Here is a 22,064-nt window from a genome sequence, read left to right on the forward strand (position 1 = left end):
TCCCCTCTTCCAGCTCCCCAACGCACATGCGCACATACTACACGCACGCCCACATGCGCACATACTACGCACGCACGCGCGCAGACACGCGCGTGCAGGTATGAGCACGCACACACGGACGCGCATGCGCACGCTAGCCCACGCCTACCGTCATTCTCAAACCAGGTGTTATTTGTGTCTCGTCTTCGGGGCAGCGGGCTGCGCTTCTCCGTTTTAGTTTCTAGCTAACTGTTCGATTTTCCCTATTTTGTTTTTAAACTTGGGCTGTCAAGAAACCTGAGCCAAAGCTTCTCTTCCTTTTCGTCCTGATAGATATGGTCGTCCTTAGCCCTCAAACCTTTTCCTGCCTAGCGATACCTTGTTGCCTCAATTCCCCCTTAACGGTGCGCTTTGTAGAAATGGCAGCGTTAATCCTCCCCCACCACAGGCCAGATGGCAGCTTTCCTCATTGTTTTTCCCCAAGGAGCCCCTGCCCCATTGTTTTCTATTGCCTAGGGAAGAAGGGGAGCTTCTTTCCTTCCTTGATCGTATATTCCAGATTTTGTCTTCTAAAAGGAGATTACATTGAGGTGGTTACAAACTCTCTCAGAGGGAAGCAGACTGCAGGGCCAGGTCTGCAGAGACATGGCAGAGTAATTTAGGGGCTAATCAACTCTTTAGTATTGTTATCAGCTAAGGAGGTTTTTCCCTTGCCTCAAAATTTATCAGCTGTGAATTGGCCTGTTCCCCCTTTGTTTATTCTTATTAGCATGAAACTATGCTATCTCTAGGCTTCTGTCTCCAAGGGGAAATCTGAGCCAATAGAAGACCTCCTGTGGGTTCTTTACTTACTTCTTATAAATAATTTGTATTCCTGTCCCCAACCTAATTTTGTTGATCTTCTGAGAAGGAAACTCAATGCCAGCTGTATTATATCCTGAGATCATAACCCGGCTGCCTTATAACCTAAGCTAGAGGGTTGTTTGAACTTAAGCATGGACTGTGTGAATAAAGACAATATTTTCCACACCAAACCCCAAATCAAGGCATATAATCTGGCCATTAAGGCTATCACTGGCATCATATGAGGTCAGTAGAGCAGAATGTTTAAAATAAGACCCGTGCATGCCTAGCCTTGGCTTCTAAATATTTCTTCTTCAACTCTTTCCGCACCTACAGAGTCAGCCTCCCTCTGGGCTGGGCCATTTTCCCGTTCATATCCCAGAACTCACTCTGATGGTGAAGTTGCTAAGATCAGCAAAAAGGCAGGTGAAGAGCCGGGAACCGGTCACCATTAAGTGCAGTGTGACCGGGACTGGGGTGTCAGACTGTGAGTGTCTGCTGCCTCATTTTGTAGCTACTCGAGTGTCCCCCTGTCAACTTCTGAAAATGGCCCCATCTGTCTCACAGCTACTCTACCACAGGCTTCCGCTTCCTCTCCACAAGGATATCCCTCGTGTTTGTTATTCTCACCAGGAGAGACTCTTGGGTGGCAAATGATAGAAATTCCACTCGAACGGTCTTAAGCTTTTAAAGGAGAAAACCTTATTAGCTTATATAACTGAAAAATTCAGAGATAGCTGCACCTAGGTGTTTAAACAATAACAGAAATCTGAGTTAATTCTTCTGTCAGCTCTGCTTTATTCCACGTTGGCACCATTCTTTGACTGTCTCTTCCTCAGAATGACCCCCCAGCAGCTCTGGCTTTTACATCGCACCGCATAATAACCCCCGTACAAGGAGACAGCCTTTCTCAATGGTTACAGGAGGCCTGGGTCCGAGCCTGACCTCGTCCCCTGGCCAAAGAAAAATTGACATTCTATCACCAGAACAAAGGGGTATGGATGCTGGATAGGCAGAAAAACAGATTCTACTATGGGAATATTAATAGTTGTCCACAGCATTTAGTTTTAGTATACCCAGGGAATATACTCCATTAACTATTTCATATAGCTCATAGACTTCTGTTACTCTCAGGAGAAATTCCTCTTCTATTCTTTATTTCCTTCTTTCCCCCAGAATTATAGCCTTCTCACATGAGAACAAGAAAAGCAGCGCCGAACCTCGATACGCTTTCCATGACCCAGGTTGGCAAAGCACTCTCCAGTTCTCCCTGCATACTTTTATGAGCATCCTTGTTTTTACCTAGCATACCCACTGAGAATTTCATTCAGTAGAGGGTTTCTTGATTTTAAATAGCTCCCCATATGGTGGCCCCACTATGCAAGCATCAAAATGCAAAAGCTTGCCAGAAGCAATTCTACCTTTATAGCAATTAAGATACTTATTAACAAGACAGTTTCTCGGGGCGCCTGGGTGGCTCAGTTGGTTGAGCATCCGACTCTTGATCTCAGCTCAGGTCTTGATCTCGGGGTTGTGAGTTCAAGCCCCGTGTTGGGCATGGAGCCTACTTAAAAAAAATTTTTTTAAATAAATAAATAAACAAGATGATTTCTCCAAAATATGTTACCATTGTTACCATGTTCCCACCTTCCTAGTTAGAGTTCTTTTTGACATCTTGCTTCCCCTGTCTGGTCCTCCAGTGGATAGCTCCCCTGTGGGTTCTTAAGGCATGGGACTCAAGCCCTGTCTTAGAGATTGGGTGGTTGAGGACACAAAAATACCAACCTTTATGTAAGAATAGGGGCATGCCAAAATACAATGCCAGGTGTGATCCATCTTACTTGTAATTAGATAGTTATTTTTTTGTCCTTCAGAAGTATTAGTTTGTGGGAATATGTCAGGAAGATGGACCTAGAACAGGCTTTTTTCTTTTTTTTCTTTTTTTTTAAGTGGAGGCTGATGATAATGGAGAGGAAAGTACAATTCGATTGAGGTTATTCAGAAATTAGAAAGATAAAAACAGGAGAGAGAGGGAGACAGAACACAAACAGAAGTTTTAGACTGCAAGAAAATGTGGGAGTGCACTAGCAGTAAAACCCAGAAGTGGAAAAATGAATGAAATGTTAATGTAAGCAGCAGAATGAGTATGGCGAGTGGGCAGGGCCATCTAAGTTTGGAGATTACCAGATGGAAATAAGGAAATGTTTGAAAATAGATTCCTTAAAAAGTCCTAGCAGGAAGATGGGACTACTGTGTTCTCCAAACACATATTAAAATAAAATTTAAATAAATAAAATAGAGAGTACCAGAACTGGGAAGAAAGGGGGGATGGCTTAAAAAAAGAAGGAGAAGAAGAGGAAAAAGAAGTAAAAGGAAGGGAGGGAGGAAAAAAGGAAATTAGGAAGGAAGGAGGGAAGAAGGAAAAGAGAAAAGAAAAAAAGGATTATAGGAGATCATAAGTACTTCCTGAGAAAAGATTCCAGATATCAGAACATAGGAGTGGCACTCAGAGTCTCAGAGCAATCAAATATATTTTCCTGGTAGATCATAATCTGGGGGGAGAATTACTCCGAGTTTGAAAGACTTTACGGGCTCCCACTTTAGGGGAGAGACTCGGGTTCGTCTGAACCCTTTTGCTCTGCACAGAATTTTTAGAGCAGTGTCAGTTGCATTCGAGGAACGAGAAGTCCAGCTCGTGCTGTCCCACACAAGGCACCCCAGTAGTTTCCTGATAGTACACAAGGAACACGGGGCTTTACCGTTATACCGGAATAAGCTCTGGGGGGAGAGAAAAATCAGAGCCACACAGGCTGGAACTAAAAGTCCTCCCTATAATTTAGTACCAGTACCAGTAGGTGCTACTTCAGGTTTCAGAATATAGAAATGGGCAGGACCCAGGACGTCTTCAGAAACAGGTCTCTTTGATCCACGTGTCTCCGCCTTAAGAACCTCTGTATTAATGGCGAGAGTTAGAAGTAGTAACCACAGTGTACAGTGAGTGCGTTCGCATTGTTGAAGAGTTAACTGCTGTCAGCGACTTGCTGTGCATATTTCTGCTCCTCCTTCAGTGAATTTATAGGCACATTTATGTTTTTAAACTTAAGTGCGATAGGTGCTGTTCTAAATTTGATTCTGCCAAAGAATCTATCTTTTTAGAGATTTTTTTCAAGCCAGTACATAGAGGTCTACCTCATTCTGTATAACAGAAACCCAGATGTAGTCATTAATTTTACCACTACTACATTAATAATAATTATTAATAATAACCTAGTTGTTTCTTTTTTTCTTTTCTTGCTCTTAGTGTAAAGACAAATATGTAGTGCGTCTCTTTGTCTCTGTGTGCGTGTATCTGCATATAAACCCTTCTGTGAATGTACAAGGATTTCTTCTGGACAGATTTTAAGAAGCGAAATTCCTAGGTTAAGGGGTATTTAAACTTTTAAATTTCATAGCCAAATCGCCCTGCAAGTGGGTTTTGCCACTTGTATTTCATCAGTATAAGAGTGTTTATTTTCTCCGTGTCTATAGTCTGTACATAATCATCGTACACAAACAAATTGTCCAACAAGTGAAAAGTAGGAATGTCTGACGGGTGAAGATGATTCCACTTTTATTGTTTTAATTTGCATTTCTCTAAATACTGATCCAATTGGTGATCCTTATACATGCTTCTTGGCCATTAGTATTTCTTCTTTTGCTCATTATTTATTTCTCTTGCCCATTTTTTTCCCTATTAGTGGCTTGACTTTTCCTTTTTAATTTTTAGGACTTCTTTGTATATGCTACTTATTAATTCTCTGTTAGGCATATTGCAGGTATTTTATCCCAGGTTTTCACTTCTCTTTTAACTTTCTGAAGGTGTCTTTCATCATGTAGCAGTTTTCATTGATATGAGGTAAATTTTGATGAGGTGTATCTTTTCGCAAACTCTGGGTTGTGTGTCTTCAAAAATAAATAGGGCCTTTTCCCTTTGAAAAATTATACATAGTGTTTCATATCATTTCTTCTAATGCTTTTTTATAATTGTGTGGATTGGTTAATGTCAAATTAATCAAGAACATTTTAAAATAACTGTTGGGGTAAAAAAAGAAACCAGAATTCAAGGGTGAGCATAGTACTGAGGGTTGGAGAAGGGTAAGAAAAGAAAACCAAGAGGGGCGCCTGGGTGGCTCAGTTGGTTAAGCGACTGCCTTCGGCTCAGGTCATGATCCTGGAGTCCCGGGATCGAGTCCCGCATCGGGCTCCCTGCTCCGCGGAGAGTCTGCTTCTCCCTCTGGCCCTCCCCCCTCTCATGTGCTCTCTGTCTCTCTCATTCTCTCTGTCTCAAATAAATAAATAAAATCTTTAAAAAAAAAAAAAAGAAAAGAAAACCAAGAGGGTGTCTCTGCTGCACCTTTAAGACATCATTTTGATCTGTTTCAATCTAATTATCTCTAGGAACTGAATCCATTCTTCCATTCTTTCAGCAAATACACTGTATGCTGACTTGGTGCCAAGAAGTGTACTAGATAACTGCAGGATACAGTGGTGAACTCAGCTCTCAAGGAGCTGCCTGAGCCATTGCCTGAGCTGCTGGCTTAAGGAATGGGGAGAGGGGATGGGGGCCCAGGAGTAGGGAGCTAGAGGTCTCCAGGCAGAGGAAACAATAATGATGAAAGCTTTTAAAAGCCCCACGGTAAGGAGTTCTAACTACTCAGAAGGCAGTAGAGGACATATTTTAGCTAGAGAAGTGAAGTCATCAGATCTGATTTCTGCAAAGATGACTCTGACGGAGGTGTAGAGGATGAATAGTGGGGACAAGGCTGGAACCCGGGAAACCAAACTATTGTGGAGATCTCCTCGAGAGATGACCATGGTGGCCTGAAGGGTGTTTTCAGTGAAATGGAAAGAAAGAGACTGATTCAAGATATATTTGGGGTGAAGAAAAGAAGGACCTGGTAATTGATTAGGTGCAGAGAAAAAGGAAGAGAGAAGAGGAGTCAAGGATGACACTCAGGTCTCTACTTTGAGAGACTGGATGGGTGGATGATGGAACCATTCATCGAAATAGGAAATAATAGAAGAAAACAACGTGTTTAGAGGAGATTCAATATGCTGTGCTTTAGATCCACTAAGTTTTTGCTGCCCGTGTAATATCCAGATGGAAATACCTAGAAGGCAGTTTGTGGATTTGAAGTGCAGAAGAATGATCAGCCTGAAGACATATGTGAACATAGAGACACACACACAAGAAAAACAAGAATAGTCAGAAAGCCAAACATGATTCCAATTCAGAAATAAATGGATTTCATGCATATCACAGAATGGTGACTTTAAGAAGTAATGAAAGGCATACCTATACACTTTGAAAATTCTGAAGTCTACAGATAAATTATTCCATCAGAATTTCTGTGTGTACCTCTAACTTGGAATAGGGGAAAGGGGCTTCCAAATACTGTGGGGAAAGGCAGTGGACATTAATTATCTTTTGAGTAAAGAAGGAAAATTCACTGAAAGGAAATTCATGACTTTTTATCCAGTCAGTAAATCAAGGTTTTGAAAAACAGGTTCAGGTATCCATAGCTACTTGAAAGAAGCAAGTGAGTTTTGACAAGCAGATCACAGCCAGCATAGGAGTAACCTAGGAGAAGACCTGGAGTCAGAAGTTTTAATAATCTGGCAAAATATGCATTGTCTAAATTTGCCAGAAACAATGTCAAGAATGATTGGAAGAATACAAGGAAATCGAGCAGGGTAGAAACATTAAAGCAAGACCAGAGGCTGGCAAGCTATGACCTCTGGGGCAAAGGCTGTTTTGTAAATAAAGTTTTATTGGAACACACCCATTCATTTCCAAAATGTCTACGGCTGCTGTAGCTCTATAAAGGTGGAGTTGAAAGGTGCAACAGAGACTGCATGGCCCACAAAGCCTAAGTTACTTACTCTCTGGCCCTTTGCAAAGTAAGTTTGCCAACTACTGTTACAGTCCAACAAAAGCCTAAGGTAAGATGAGAACATGTTTTAAAATGATAACTAGAGCAATAATGTTCAGGATTGAGTGGACAGAAGCATAAACCAAATTCTCTGCTTTACATCAGAGGACCACTTATATTGCAAAGAAAGAAAAGCTCTTAACTGATCATTGAAGTTATTATTCAGTGGGTTTTGAACACTTCTGATTTTTTTAGATTTTTTTATGATTAATTCTATTAGATATGATGTCTAGACCAGTATAAATTTATACCAACTGATATTCCTGGTACTAAAAGGAATCTCAGTGATTTCGAGAAGCTATTCCACAAAGACAATTTTACTACGGTGTACATTTGGGCAAGTGGGTAATCGACTTAGTTGTACTAGATAGCCCGAGCTATATAAGCACAAAGAATGAAAAATGTTTTCTCAAGTTATAGGGAGCCAGATTCATAACCACCCGTCACTTGCTTGGGCAAGTTACTGATAAACTCTGCAGAAAAATAACAAACTGTGTGTCCCTGCATCTTGGCTGTTGAAAATGAGATTCTTTCTCTGATTGATGTTAGCAGAGAGGCTTGTAAAAATGCATTTCCAACTGATTAGTTCAGAAGGTGTCAATCTCATGCAGTTTTATGACCTGCAGACTACATGCCAGACGTACATTTGCTTTTTATAAACTAACAAAGATGAATGACTAAATTTGAGCATTCCTCTTTGGCAACTGCACCATGTATTGCCTAAAGGGAGATACTCTAGTTGTAGTGTGGGGGGAGGAGAGGACGAGGGCATTTAACCTTTAATTTATAAGATTAATGAAGATAAAATATAATAATTGGAAGTACTTTCTCTAGTGAGTAGTTTCTGTTTAGGTTAAAGAATGAATGTAAGGGAAAAACCTGCAAGAATATAAAATATTTGTGTTAAATGATTCTCCGAAGCATCTGCTCACCCATTCAAAAGTCATGGAGTAAGAACTCTTAAATATATCATAAAACACGTAATTGAAGATTCCCTATAGTCTCAATATATAATCATGGATTGTTACTGAAGGGGTTTTATTTTTTAACTGGTTTCTTTTGAGGCCAGAAATGATATTGGAGCAATAGTTCAATAGTCTACTACTTTAAAAATCCAAGTCTTAATAACTGCTTCTATTTCTTTGAGAGAGATAGAGAAAAAAAATATATACAATGTATTGCATTATTATAGCTTTGTGAAAAGTAAGCCTGTAGCGTAGTTTTATCTTCCAGAAATCCAGAGAAATATTTAGACATTTTTCATCTTCATGGTCTTTTGGCTAAGAAAGTAGTATTTTGATAAATTTATATAAAATTTCAAAGCTCAGTTTCATTTGATTTGCTTAAAACATTTAAAATTTTTATCAAAGGAATAAAACTACACTTTCAAATAATTAACACATTTTAAAAAATATAACAGCCATCTGCATAAAAATGTAACTATCATAAAGGAAACAATATATAAGATCTGCCTGTCAGAAATTCTGACTCATCGTCATAACAAAAAAATTAAAATATTAATGTAAAAAGGAGTCCAACACCATAAATTTAATTCACGTATTCATCTCTTAAGCTTGTTTTTCGACTACAAGGGAGATAGTGAAGAGATTTTTAGTTGCTGTCTCTAGATAAACTAAGTCTCTTTCGGTTTTAAGTGACAGAAAATCTAACCCAAACAGGCCTAAGGAAGAAGAGAATAGCTTGGCTTCTGTAACTGAAAAGCCCAGAAACTCAGGTGCAGGTTGTTGCAAAAACCCTAAAGATGCCACGATGACCTCTTGTTTTTCTCTCCAGCTCTGGGCTCTGCTTCTTGAATGCCGCGCTGCCAGACAGGTTCTCCTGTAGGCAGCAACCCCAACCTCACGGCCTTACAGCTCCAAGCCTCGGGGGAAAGGGGAGGGGGAATCTCTGCAGACAGTTCCTGAAATTCACTCCAGATAGACAAGTTAGGTCAAATGGACACGTCTGAACCAAACATGAAGGGGGAAATGCACACAGACTGAGACGGGGGGACGGATGGGTATGTAAATGAAAGTGTGGAGCTGTTGCCCAAAGAAGAGGAAATGAGCGTGGGAGAACTCACAAGTGTTCACTACATTCTGCTTCAGGTGGGCAAAATGACTTAAGGACATTGATCCAGGACCCCTCATCTCTTGTTTCTGACCTTACCTGTGTTGTCGTTGACCTACTTTTCGACTGGACAACATAACTCAGTTTAGTCTATTTTCTTGCATCTCGGTTTGCTGTCAGATAATGAAGGGGCAAACTTGTATTCTATTAATAAGAGTGGCCTAAAGCCAAAACAAATGGCTAGTGTGGTTTGTTTTTGTTTTTTTCCAAATAAAAGTTATTTTAAAAAGCCCTTGTGTAAATAAAATATGTAGGTCAACTAGATATTTTCAACTGAGTTTGCCATAATAGGGTCACACTAAGACTTGAGACTTAGGTGTGAAGATAACCATTTGTCCGACCTCTCAAGAATGATTTAAAGTCTTCAGAAACTAATGTTTTTGTTAATCTGTATTGAGAAATGTCATTGCCAAGCAGATCAAAATTCATGTATCAGCTGGTCCGTGAAAGAAAGATCTTAAGGGGTAACGTCACTAAATCATCATAACCTGACACTCTTGTCCACTAATGAGTTGGTTTATATGTTTCGAACAAAATACTTACGTGGACCATGGATTGTGGTTTCCTTTTGATGTTCCTGGAGAAGGCACTAGCAAATTCTTTCTATCCATTACACTCTTCACGTCACCAGCACTATAGGTCGGTTTTTTTTGTGGTAGGCTTCTAATTTTCCAATATTACGACTCACTTACATTTGCCACATTTTAATGTAACACCTCCCTTTTAGCAGAGGCATACGAGGGGCTCAGGATCCTGTTTAACACTTGAGAGATGCCTTAATTTTATTTCGAACACACTTTACCTTCCTTGAGAAAGCTATTTCTTTGAAAAGTGGTTGGCTTATCTCATCCATTGTATGTTGATTTGTATTTGCTTCACTTCACACTTTCATTCTCTGACCTTGCCCCAAATTTTAGAACTTCACCCTGTGTAGGTCCCGAACCACTGACCCATCGCGCTCGCTATGTTAACTCCTAGTGCATTTTCTAGAAAATAGAGAAGGCTTCAGCAATTATACTTAAAATGAATCTGTAGTCCTTCCTAGTCCTAATAGATTATTCTTATCAGCAGTGTTTTACTCCTACTCAGAATCAGCCATCTCCAACCCAAACATTTACTCTATGTGAAAGAGGCTGCAAGTCTTGTATTAATATTTTATCTGTTTCCAAAAAGCGTGCCTCGTAGAAATTACTCTCAGATGGGGGAAAGATTCACTGGATCTGAAAGAAAACGAACCAACAAACAAAACGCGTCGCACGTCACCGCGTAACAAGAGGAATTCTCTTACTGGCTTGCGCTTCTCTCTGCAGATGGGCTCGTTGACTGTATGGATCCTGATTGCTGTTTACAGAGCTCCTGCCAAAGCCAGGCTTACTGCCGCGGCCTACCTGATCCTCAGGACGTCATCAGCCAAAGCTTACAGTCCCCCTCGCAGCAAGCTGCCAAATCCTTCTATGATCGAATCAGTTTTCTTATAGGGTCTGAGAGCACCCATGTCATACCTGGAGAAAGTCCTTTCAACAAGAGGTTAATGCATTTTCTGCTTACATAGATTTGTAGTGATGTTATTATCAATAGTTCCGTGCACTTTCGATGAAATGCTGATGACTGTGAATTTGAGGAAAGAGCTTTTTCTTTTAATGCAGTTGTTCCTCTTTCGGCAAATTCCTCACCAAACTTCGCATTTCAAGCATTTTTGACACAGTTCACATGCTTTGTCAATTTCAGTACCTGAGCCGGAACAGGACATCCCGTTAAGGAGTCAATAAATCCTCCTTTAACTCGTTGATTTTGTTAGCGCAGTTGGAAATGTTTCAAAAGAAGCAGTGGAAAGACCCCAAAAGGCAAAACAGAAGTGAGCTTTTTTTTTTTTTCAGCTGAGCTCGCTAAAATAAATTATGAATTAATGTAATAGAACTGCTAATGGCATATGGCAGTAAGATTGCATAAGCTGTTTGGTGCTTTACAGAGCAGTAAGGACCTGAAAATAAACCAGTAAGTGAAAGCAGGTGTCTTGTGTCTCACTGAGTAAAAGAAGATGATTTACACTAGAACTCCTGGATCTGCAGTAATTTAACAGCATTAATGCAGTTAGACCCAGCAGTTGATTAAAAGTTGTTGCACAAATGTGCCTTATTGCCCCTTTAAATCTTGTACTTCTCGGCCCCTGCAGATTTACAGATTGCCTCGGAATTAATTGGAAGGTATACTTTCCTTCGTGTAAGCACCAGATATACGACTTATGAAAAAGCACAGTTTATAATTTTAAAAAACCCATCTCTAAATTATGGGTCTTGATAACTCTCCAAAACCCAGATTGCAACAAATTAAAACCCAGGGTAAACACCAGGCATTTAGAGAACGTGAATTGCCCTGAATTAAAAGGGGTATTGTCTTGGGACTCTTTCAGGTCTGGTTTTTGTGAAGAACAAGTATGTGTGACAGTGTTATTTTATCCTTAGGTTGAATTATCTCTAAATCATGATAATGTTGGCCTGAGAAGACAGATGTTCATTTTAATTCTTCTACTTTTCCCACAGCCTTGCATCTGTCATCAGAGGCCAAGTACTGACTGCTGACGGAACTCCACTTATTGGAGTAAATGTCTCGTTTTTCCATTACCCAGAATATGGATATACTATTACCCGCCAGGATGGAATGTGAGTTAGTCCCACCGCACTCTTTCTGTGTGAAATATTTTCAGTATAAAAGCTAGGCATTCTTATATCTCCCAATATGTTTTATTGTCCCTTTTAATATAGAACTGCAACAACTTTTTAGGCTCCAGAAATCTGTGCATGTGGCAGAGACTTAAAGTCACGTGCTCATGTGGTTCCTTAAAAGTTGATTTCATTTGCCAAGACATGATAACAGTGTTGTGGTTTCATAGGAGAATTTTCTTTGTTTTAGAAGATTCGTGTTGAAATATTTAGGAGTGACATTCCGTAACACCTACAACTTAAGCTTAGATGGTTCTGAAAAAAATAAGTAGATGGGTAGATAGATAAAGCAAATTTGGGAAGATGGTTAATAAGTTGGTGAATCTAAGTAAAAGGTATCTGGGTGTTCATTGAATGGTTATTTTAATATTCCTATAGATTTGAAACTCTGTCATATACAAGTTGGGAGAAAAGTTGGGTTTTTTTTGTAAAGCATATTTATTTAAGGAGCTGAGTGTTGTTGGAAGCTGTATGGGATCCAGATAATTCACTAAGTAATCTTGTTTTTCTTAGGTTTGATTTGGTGGCAAATGGCGGGGCGTCTCTTACTTTGGTATTTGAACGCTCCCCATTCCTCACTCAGTATCATACCGTGTGGATTCCGTGGAATGTCTTTTATGTGATGGATACCCTCGTCATGAAGAAGGAAGAGAATGACATTCCCAGCTGTGATCTGAGTGGATTTGTGAGGCCAAATCCCATCATCGTGTCTTCTCCTTTATCTACCTTTTTCAGATCTTCTCCTGAAGACAGCCCCATTATTCCCGAAACACAGGTAGAATGTTCTGGCAGGCAGTACTTTTAAGGGACCTGTTTTCAGATCATGTGGTTTCCAAAGAATCTTTAAAACGGATTGCAGAATTCCAGTGCTATCCCAAATAATTCTATAGATGGAAACACAGAATGTGGGGTGTGTATGTGTGCGTGCACATGCACAAGAATAGGTAATACTGTGGTAGGATTATTTAAGAAATAATCTAGTTATTTCTTAAAGATCTATTCAAAATACTTTTTTGTTCAGGCTATACTATATCTGTATTTATTTATTAGTTGTAGCCAAATGGAAAAACAGCTTAAACTCAACAGCTAATAATGTCTTTGTTCATGTAGTCATTCACTAGAGAAAGGTTTTGATACCTATATGCTCCTGACCTCCTGACTCATGTGGTAACAAGTGCTATTATATTGGTCATTACTCTCAATGACTTACTGTTTAGTTATACTTATAAGTAAAAAGTGTTTCAGAAAAGATGATTTTTAGCAGCAAATGTTCATGAATTTTCTCAAGATATTTTTATCTAAAAAACTTGGTATTATGTCTTAAGTTCTGATAATTTATGATAAATCCTGTTCTCCTCAGGGGGGAAAAAACTATATAATTTTTCTAAAAATAGCCATACTTTCACTATTCCTTTTATCTACTGAAATATCTGGAGATTGTTTTCCTTCCTCTTTATTTCCAATTAGAAATAACTTTGAGAAAAAAAAGAAAGAAAGAAAGAACTTTGAGGTCTTTAATAATAGGCTTTATACATAAATAGCTAAGTAAAACTGTGTGCTCTTTATTTTTTTAAAGATTTTTTTATTTATTTATGAGAGAGAGAGAGAGAGAGAGAGCAGGGGGAGGGGCAGAAGGAGAGCAAGAATCGTAAGCAGACTCCCTGCTGAGCACAGAGCTGGACGCAGGGCTCCATCCCACGACCCCGAGATCATGATGTGAGCTGAAATCAAGAGTAGGTCGCTTCGCCAACTGAGCCACCTAGGCACCCCAAAAATATGCAGTCTTTAAAATACAGCAGCACATAGCAGCTTTGTCCCATTCACTCTTCAAATATTTATTTGATATCAGGCACTGTTAGAATTGAGCGAAGCAGTAAGCCAATCAGATGAAGTACCTGCTCTCAAGGCGCTTCCCAGCTAATGGGGAGAGAGACAACAAATGTATAAATATATGTCAGCTTGTGAATACGACTTATTTTTCAAAGATAAAACAGGGTCAATTGACGGAGGTACAGTTTTGTAAAGTGTGGTCCAGAAAGATCTCTTCGATAGGTTGATGTTTCAACAGAAACTTTAAGAAAGTGAAAGAATAAATCCAAAAATAGAAGGGTATTCCAGTAAGCACTGGGAGCAAGTTCAGAAGCTCCGAGGGAAGAGCATGCTTGGCTTGTTCACAGAATGGCACAGAGGCCAGCAGGTGGCTTGAGTGAAGGGGTGATAAACCACAACTCATTGAAGACCATGGCCTTCTTCTTTTCTTTAAGATTTAATTTATTTATTTGAGAGAAAGAGAATGGGGTGGAGGGAGCGAAGGAGTGGGAGAGAATCTCAGGCAGAGATTCTCACTCCAAGCTGAGTGTGGAGCCCGATCTTGATTGGGCTTGATCCCACAACCCCGAGATCATGACCTGAGCCAAAACCAAGAGTTGGACGCTTAACTGACTGAGCCACCCAGGCGCCCCTACTGGTTTCCTTCTTAAAAGGATCACTGTAGTTGCCACACTAAGAATATTTCCATATTGGGCAAAGGTTGAAACAAGGAGACCAGGTAGGAGACAATCTCAGTAATAGAAATAGTGGTGGCTTGGACAAAGAGAGTTGGGGACGAAGGGGTAAGAAGTGGATGTGTAAGAGTGGAGTCCAGGGCAGAGGTTGGAAGTAAAACGGAAACTTGGGGGTCATCAGTGATACAGATAAATATAAAGCGTAGGATGAGATCCCCTAGGGAGGGAGTGCAGATGGAGAGCAAGGCCTAGGATAACAGGTAAGAACTGTCACAGGCAAATACAATGCACAAGAGACACCTCAGTGATTTACTGCGTAACAGTCAAGCCAGCTTTGAGCTGAAGCTTTTGGAAAGTCATTGTAGCCTTATGCAATGTAGTACTTCCTCCCCAGGGGCCATCTTGCAGTAACTCTGAGCTTCTTAGCCACTCCTTAAATAGATTTAATCTTGAGGCTGTGTCTGTGTGTGTGTAGGTGGCAAATTGTTAGCAAACTGAGTCATTGTAGTCAACAGTTGCAGGAATACATGAAGGGTTTGTTTTTGTTTTTTTTTTCCATTCCATCAAACAGTCTGCAAACATTTAGTAGAAATTTACTGAGAACCGATTATGTATGAGGTACTCTACTAGGATAAAAAGAATAATAAGACATGGATTCCCACCATTCTAAATGTGATCAAGATTTGAAGGAAGAACTCTGAAAGTTCAAAAGAGTGGTCTATTCCTAAGGAAGCCAAAAAAAAGCATCACTGAGGAGGTTGGCCTTCGAAGTGGGGAAAGGATATTCCAGAGCAACCACAGGGTGGTAAAAACAAATGATGTCATATTAAAACTGGTGAAGTACGTAAATGTAGGGCATATAAGAGGAAATGTTGGGGCTAGATTATGAGTGGCCCCAAAATACCATACAATGGAGACCTTGAATTCTTTAGGCAATATGGAACCAGGGGGCCAATGACGTCTTTTCAGATTTCTGTAAAGCTAACTCGAGGCAAAATGTGTAATTGATAGAAGAAGACAGGTAAATCAGTGAACTGACTAGTGTTCACTATACTTCTATACATATCCAGCACTGAGATGGGGAGGGCCCAACACTCACAATGGTGATGGAGGTGGAGAAGAGAGAACAGATTAGACCTAGATTTGGAAGGTAGAATTGACAGGATATAGTTTCTGGGTTTTTTTAATGGTGATATGTGATTTTATTATAAAATAAAATATTTATTAATTTATTATTAAACAAAACAATAACAAAATTAAAGAAAGTAAGTCTTTTATTACATATTTTTATTTTAATTGTAGTTTCTAACTGAATGTTTAATGGGGTGAAGAATGGGGCTTACAGATCACATAGCTGGCAAAAAATAGACTTGATGGTTTATTTTTCCACTCTGGCTGGATGTCCTTTTCCCACTAATGCAAAAATAACATGGTCACGTCAAATTACATAGGAGAAACACATGTTTTAATGAACTAAACTCAGATATTTGTTCCATGGAAGTAGGTTAATGATGACAAAGACAATAATCCGTTATTAAAATTGGGAATAACATATGATATTTTGAATTAGAGAAGCAGTTCTTCCCAGATCACAGGAAATATATATTTAATTAATGAAAGACTGCCTTACATATAGAAAACCTATCAGATTTATGAGAAATTATTTTGAAAATAAATTATGAGGAAACAAATTATATGCCTTAGGGTTCAATCACTTACATTTTCAGAGAGCCATTCAAGAGTCACAGAATCCATTTTTCAAGCCAACCCACTGATACTTCACCCCAGTGATGGCAGAACAAGGAGTCCTATTTAGATTATTCACCCTGTAGCCTACAGCCACACAAAAGTGCTGTCAATCTTAAATGTAATGTTCTCCGTGAGTCGAACAGAGCTCTGGAAAGTTTCTGTATGGCCATAAACTATTTTGCTTCAGATAGTCTGCAGCTGAAGTCAGTGTGCATGTTCGGTAAGGAAACCCCCACTGTGCTGAATAGGAGCTATGAGAGCAGAGCAGTGCCTTCTTGGTCCACGGTACCGCATCCCATTGCTCTTGATGCCAGCTCTGGTCCCCGATCACCATGGAGGTTTACTCAGCCCATCCTTTGGTGCTGCTCACTTATACTCACACTGACCGCTACAAATACGCATCAATCCCAACTGTTCTGTGCAAGAGGAGCTGGATCCTACTGACCACTGGGTTGCTATGTTAAGATTTTTCTAACACAGTCTGAATAATGAATCTCGATAAGCCAATATGAGGAAATCTTGGAGAATGTTATTTAATTCTTAGTGGACAAAATGGTGACTTCCTGGTGCAGATTCTTGAGCCTAGATGGCCTTGCACTTCACGATAGATGTATTGCAGTAAGCCTCTGGAGAGCTACCATTGTTGACCAAACTAATAGGAGCTTAGCAGTAGTTCTTAGCATCTGCGCTGTCTAGAAAGATGTTATACGCTACATAAAATCTAGTTTTCAAAATAATTAAATAATGTTTTGGCGTAATATACTTTGGTATATGTCAGCATAAATTTGTTGATGTTCACTGAGCCAGTCACATTGATAGATAAATTGTGGGGTTAAGAATATGATTTTTTAAAATCTATAAAGGAGATCGTTCTTAGGCAGGGAATTATATTAACTTTTCACAGTCCAGTTTCAACTCAAAAAGTGTACATTGAGGGTCTTGCGTGTGCATTCAATAACACATTAGTTGCTCTCTCAGGGAGAATTTATGCAGCTCTCAAATATTAGTCCATCCACCATCATATCAAAAATCAATGGTGAGTCCTCGCTCAGCATTTAACTAATTATGAGAATATGCTGCTGTTCTATTACCTTTCCACATGGATATAGAATTCAGTACAATTTAACTCAAACGAATTGGTCTTTTCTGTTACCACTCCTGTCTTTCTAGGCTGTGACCAGTCAGCTGCCAAGGCCATAGACGCAGGATTAATCCCTAAATGAGCCAGCTGGCACAGGCCAGATCTTTGGCCCAGACCATATCCCTGCTCTGAGCTAACCATCTTACAGATGTCGGCTCTGATTCTCCAGGGTGACGGGGGTGAAGGATGGGTTAGTGAGAATCCGCTGTGACCACGAGCTAACAAGTCAGTGCGTGTCAGTGCTGTGTCCTGTATGAGGAGTAGCACCTACTCCGAATGACTGACAGGATGCTTTCAGCAGGAGAAAAATTGGGCTGGCGGCAGAGTTACTTTTAATTATCGAATAAAGTAACAGCTCAGATGTGTATTTGTGAAAAGTGACTCTTTGGTGTCTTATTTTAGTTGCTCTCCTCGCTTCTTTTAGATCGGCTTTACCTAATAGTTACCTGTGATCCCAGTTTGAAGCTTCTGCTTTGTGCAAACCTAGGTACTCCATGAAGAAACGACAATTCCAGGAACAGATTTGAAACTTTCCTACTTGAGCTCCAGAGCGGCAGGATATAAGTCAGTTCTCAAGATCACCATGACGCAGTCCGTTATACCATTTAATTTAATGAAGGTTCACCTTATGGTGGCTGTGGTAGGAAGACTCTTTCAGAAGTGGTTTCCCGCCTCGCCAAACCTGGCCTATACTTTTATATGGGATAAAACAGATGCCTATAATCAAAAGGTCTATGGTCTATCGGAAGCTGTTGGTAAGTTCCATATCGATATATTCTGTGTCAAAAACTATCACGAAGTTGATTTTGTCACCCATGGACATCAAAGGATAAACAAATTGGAAGACAATTAAGATTATCCTTGGGGAGTTATGAGCTGGTTGACTGAGACCTACCATGGGAAAATGGAATGTATTCCGTATGATGAGGAGAAAGTATCCCTTCTTTTCTGGCTGGCATTCTATCTTCGAAAATGTTCTGAATGAGATTCCAAGCTGTCCTATCCTTTCCTTCATGTTCTTTTTCCTTACTGTTCTCCTTCCCTTTTTCACTTTTTGTTTCTTTCTAACTTGATCTCCTTAGCTTTCCTTATCCTTTTTTTATGTTTTCTGTATCTAACTATTAGGGTAGTTTCAACTCGTAATGATATTTAAAAGGATATAGACAATATTTGTGGCCCAAAATTATTTCAGCTCTTTTGACTAGGAGTCAGTTCGGTGGAATGACATTCTTAAAACATCAGTTAAGCCCATTGTTTCACTGAATGATGGAACAATGCGATCAAAGATTGGCATGTTGAGATATATATGGTGTAGCTTCATGCTCAGGCTGAGGACAGCCAAAACTAATGGATGCTTTTTGTTCTATTAGTTTTTACCTGAGAATATCATAGATATTTCATTCTGAAGTTAATACATAACTTGGGCTTGAATTAGTTCACATCAATCAGATAATTGCCACTTCTCCCTTCACTTTGTTCTAAATTTTAAAACCCATGCTTCATTATAACTCTGAAGCTTTTTATTGGTGATTTGTTCACACTAATTTACTGCTAGTGTTATCGTTCAGTCCTGATAGTAACATGTGAATATAATGTTATAATCAGGCTATCTTCTCTGCTGTATTGAACCTTACTTATCATAAACATTTTGCACAACTTTTAATACTCTTGGAAACTAGACAGCTCTAATTACTCAGATAGCAAATACTATTTTTAGTTGTTACCATCTGATCACCCCCTGGGGCTGATTTATCTTATCTAATTACTTAACCAGGTGCCCAATCTGGTCTTCATTTTGTGCTGTGAAACCCTTGTGAAAAAGTGACGTGGGGGGAGAAAAACACTAGTTTCCTATCAAATCAATAGAAAAATAATATTTGAAGATCATTTCTTAGAAAAACACCTTTTATGTGGTCAGATCTTCTCATATAAAAATAATTTCTACACATAAATGAGTGGAAATAGAGTCTTAGAACACAATTGTGGAAAAAAGCAGTTTTATCAAAATAATAAATTGCATTTCTGCCTGTAATTGAGAAGATGTACTGTGATTTCTCTTGATTCCAGTGTCGGTTGGATACGAATACGAGTCATGTCTGGACCTGACTCTGTGGGAAAAGAGGACCGCCATTTTGCAAGGTTATGAATTAGACGCTTCCAACATGGGTGGTTGGACATTGGATAAACATCATGTGTTGGATGTTCAGAACGGTAAGGTCTTGTTCATAGTTAATATCACTTACCTTGATTAGATTATGGCAACATTTTATCCTATGCATGCTGTAGGATTAAAATTAGTAGAAAAAATAAAGAGATATTTTTAAAGACTGTACATGTCTGAAGTGGGAACTACCTGATATTCTTCTTATGGACTTTGAATCATTCATAAATTCATCACCAGAATAGTTCTCCCACTTGAATGTAAGTGACTTTGGTGCTGCACTGAAGGTACTCTGTGTGCTGGTCTTCACGACAGATTCATCTAGAAGCATCTAGTTCTATAGTAAGCCCATGAGTCGATCCAGAGTGCTTTAGGAAGGTTTACCAAAAATGGAGGGAGGGGGACTTTTTTAAGTAAAGAAAAAAAATCCGTGTGACTTTACCAAAATATTTCTGATAGGTCTTAATTCTTAAGCAATTAGCCTATTCTGAGCATGTAGTTTTTTTTCAGTTCTTAGATTGTATGTGAGAAGAAAATAGTTCTCCCGCTCAAATTGGGTTCCATATACTCTTATTTAACTTCGTAATTCTTAGGAAAAAATAAAGGAATAATCTGAGAAGAAAGCGAGGATTGAGAGTTATTACTTATAATAAACCTTATATTATAAAGGAATATGCTCTGAAAACACATATTTCAGGTATCACAAAAGACATAAATTATTTTACAAAACTTGACCAGCTTAATCTCATAAAGGATATTATTTATATTAAACAAACTCTGTTGTCCCTACTGTGTGTCTGACATTTTTGCCCACATGCTGGCTACACCTCAGATAATTTACAGGTACTTTTCTAGAAAAGCGAAACCTTATGGTGACTTCCTCTAACCCCCTATCCTAAACCATATCATGCTAGTAACTCTCTACTCTCCCTTTCCAAATAGCCAAAGGAGATTTCACAGTCGTGGCAAATCATCTAGCTTTGACTTCGCAAAGGTTTTTGGAAGGTTCAGAATTTTGAACTGAGCATGTAATACAACTAAATGTTTATGAGTAATGGTCACTTTTTCAGATTAATGTTACTTTGATATTTGTTATTTTTATTTAAAAAAATTTATTGTGGAAGCTGGAAAAGGTGCATTTTCAACTTACAAATGTAATAAATCTACAGTAGTGTCCAAGCCAGTGCTCGAGAATGCTGGTGTCTTACCTCTAGAAGAAAATAGTACTCAGCAAATCAATAGAGGAAAAACAAAATGGAAAAACCCTCCACCCCTTTCCTACCTTACAGCAGTGCTGAGCTCTACCCCCGGTCCAGCTGTGTCCTGGACATCAGGTTGCCATTCAGTGAGCATGCCAGAAGGTTGCTCCGTATGTTATCCCTAATCATCAGCAGCGCCTGAAGCCGTGGTATTTCAGTCTGTCATGTCAGCAACACCAGGCGTAGTCGTGGGCTTTCAAAATGCAAAGCCATGTGCCAAATGTGCCCCTCCCTGGCTGCTCTTGATTAAATGGTGTGAAATTTTATTTCACACAGTTTGACATATTGCTGGATTCCTTCGGAAGCTCTTGATAAACAAAACCAGGGGAACCTCTCTAGAAGCATTTTAGTTATCGTGGGCATATAGGGTCAAGTTCGTAGCCCCAGGATTTCACCAGGAGATTATGAACTGGTAAGGGCTCGACAAGCAGAGAGCTCCAGGAAGGCCCATGCCGTAAACCCACATCATAATAGTGTTGAATTACACTGTAACAGTACCCAAAACTGAGTACAGAATTCAGGTGGATTTGAGAAACATGTAGGTATTCTGTGTATGTATATGTAATAGAAATACGCACACAGACACACTGTCTACCAGAATAATATATAGTCTGCTTTTATTAAAATACCAGGTCAGCTGTAGAAACTGGGCTACCCCAAATTCTGTTCTCCAAAAAGTGCTGTAAATTATAAACTCTATGTTGTTTTAAAACGTGAGGTGACCTAATTCACGGGATAAACTGATTGTGATTTCAATTTTTACCCAAGAACCGCTTGACAAGTAGCAGCTTCTCAAAGTGACACGTGTCTAATTGAATAAACAAAGTGATCTATAATCGTGACAAGGTGGATGAGCTGTGAAATGTATTAAAGAGGAAGAGAAGGCCAAAATGGAGACAGTGACAGGTGTTTGCAGGCCTGGGACGTGGAAATAAATATTCTAATGTTCATCTTTGTCTTCTGTCACAATAGAGGAGAATCATGAAGGACCAATCCCTTAAAAGAATGACTGAATAAATCAGGCTGAGCAGAGCAGTAGGTTGGCTTGTAGGGTTGGCTCTTACAGGAAAATATAGTTCCGTAATTATCAAATAACATAAGCACAGAAAGAAGGATCTTAGGTATCATTAATGTATTCTTGGAATATTCAAGGCAAAAGGCTTTTCACGTGTTACGATCCAGCCTTATTTGGCTTATTTTTCCTTAAATTTGAATAAACCTGTTTTATCTCCCCTGGTTTCTTTATGTAAATTTTCTGTGATTATTCCATCACTTGAAAAGCATTTAAAAAGTAATCCATAGAATCCACCTAAAAATGTGGTGCCCTGTAAGAGGAACATAATCATTCTGATCTCTTCTTCAACTTAAAATTATCCCAAAGTGGGAGGAAAAAAACACGTTCTTGGGTTTCCTGTTTGTACTTTCATGGATTGATTCTTTTAACAGCATAGCTGCTAAAAAGTATAAGCATTGGCTTGAAGAACTGCTTTGAAACAGAGAACATTCAATAAATATATAATACGTACAACTCCAAAGTCCAAGGAGCAGATGGTTTATACAGATAATCGCCCTGTGCAAAGCGTCATGAAATATGTATGGTATAGTA

The 22,064-nt window shown here is 39.2% G+C and overlaps 1 protein-coding gene across 3 annotated transcripts in view; it reads left to right on the top strand.

Moving 5' to 3' along the window:
- The window catches only part of LOC102739309 (teneurin-3), a 163,706-nt gene that overhangs the window by 86,976 nt on the left and 54,666 nt on the right, over nucleotides 1-22,064 (top strand). For all 3 annotated transcript variants that reach the window (XM_081807280.1, XM_081807289.1, XM_081807295.1), the window contains exons 10-14: nucleotides 10,235-10,451; nucleotides 11,465-11,584; nucleotides 12,158-12,419; nucleotides 17,526-17,793; nucleotides 19,106-19,249. In XM_081807280.1, the coding sequence (XP_081663406.1) occupies nucleotides 10,235-10,451; nucleotides 11,465-11,584; nucleotides 12,158-12,419; nucleotides 17,526-17,793; nucleotides 19,106-19,249 (1,011 nt within the window). The remainder of the gene's footprint in view (nucleotides 1-10,234; nucleotides 10,452-11,464; nucleotides 11,585-12,157; nucleotides 12,420-17,525; nucleotides 17,794-19,105; nucleotides 19,250-22,064) is intronic.

This window comes from Leptonychotes weddellii, chromosome 2 (genome assembly GCF_054177405.1).
Source record: "Leptonychotes weddellii isolate Sample4059 chromosome 2, ASM5417740v2, whole genome shotgun sequence".
Classification (NCBI taxonomy): domain Eukaryota; kingdom Metazoa; phylum Chordata; class Mammalia; order Carnivora; family Phocidae; genus Leptonychotes; species Leptonychotes weddellii.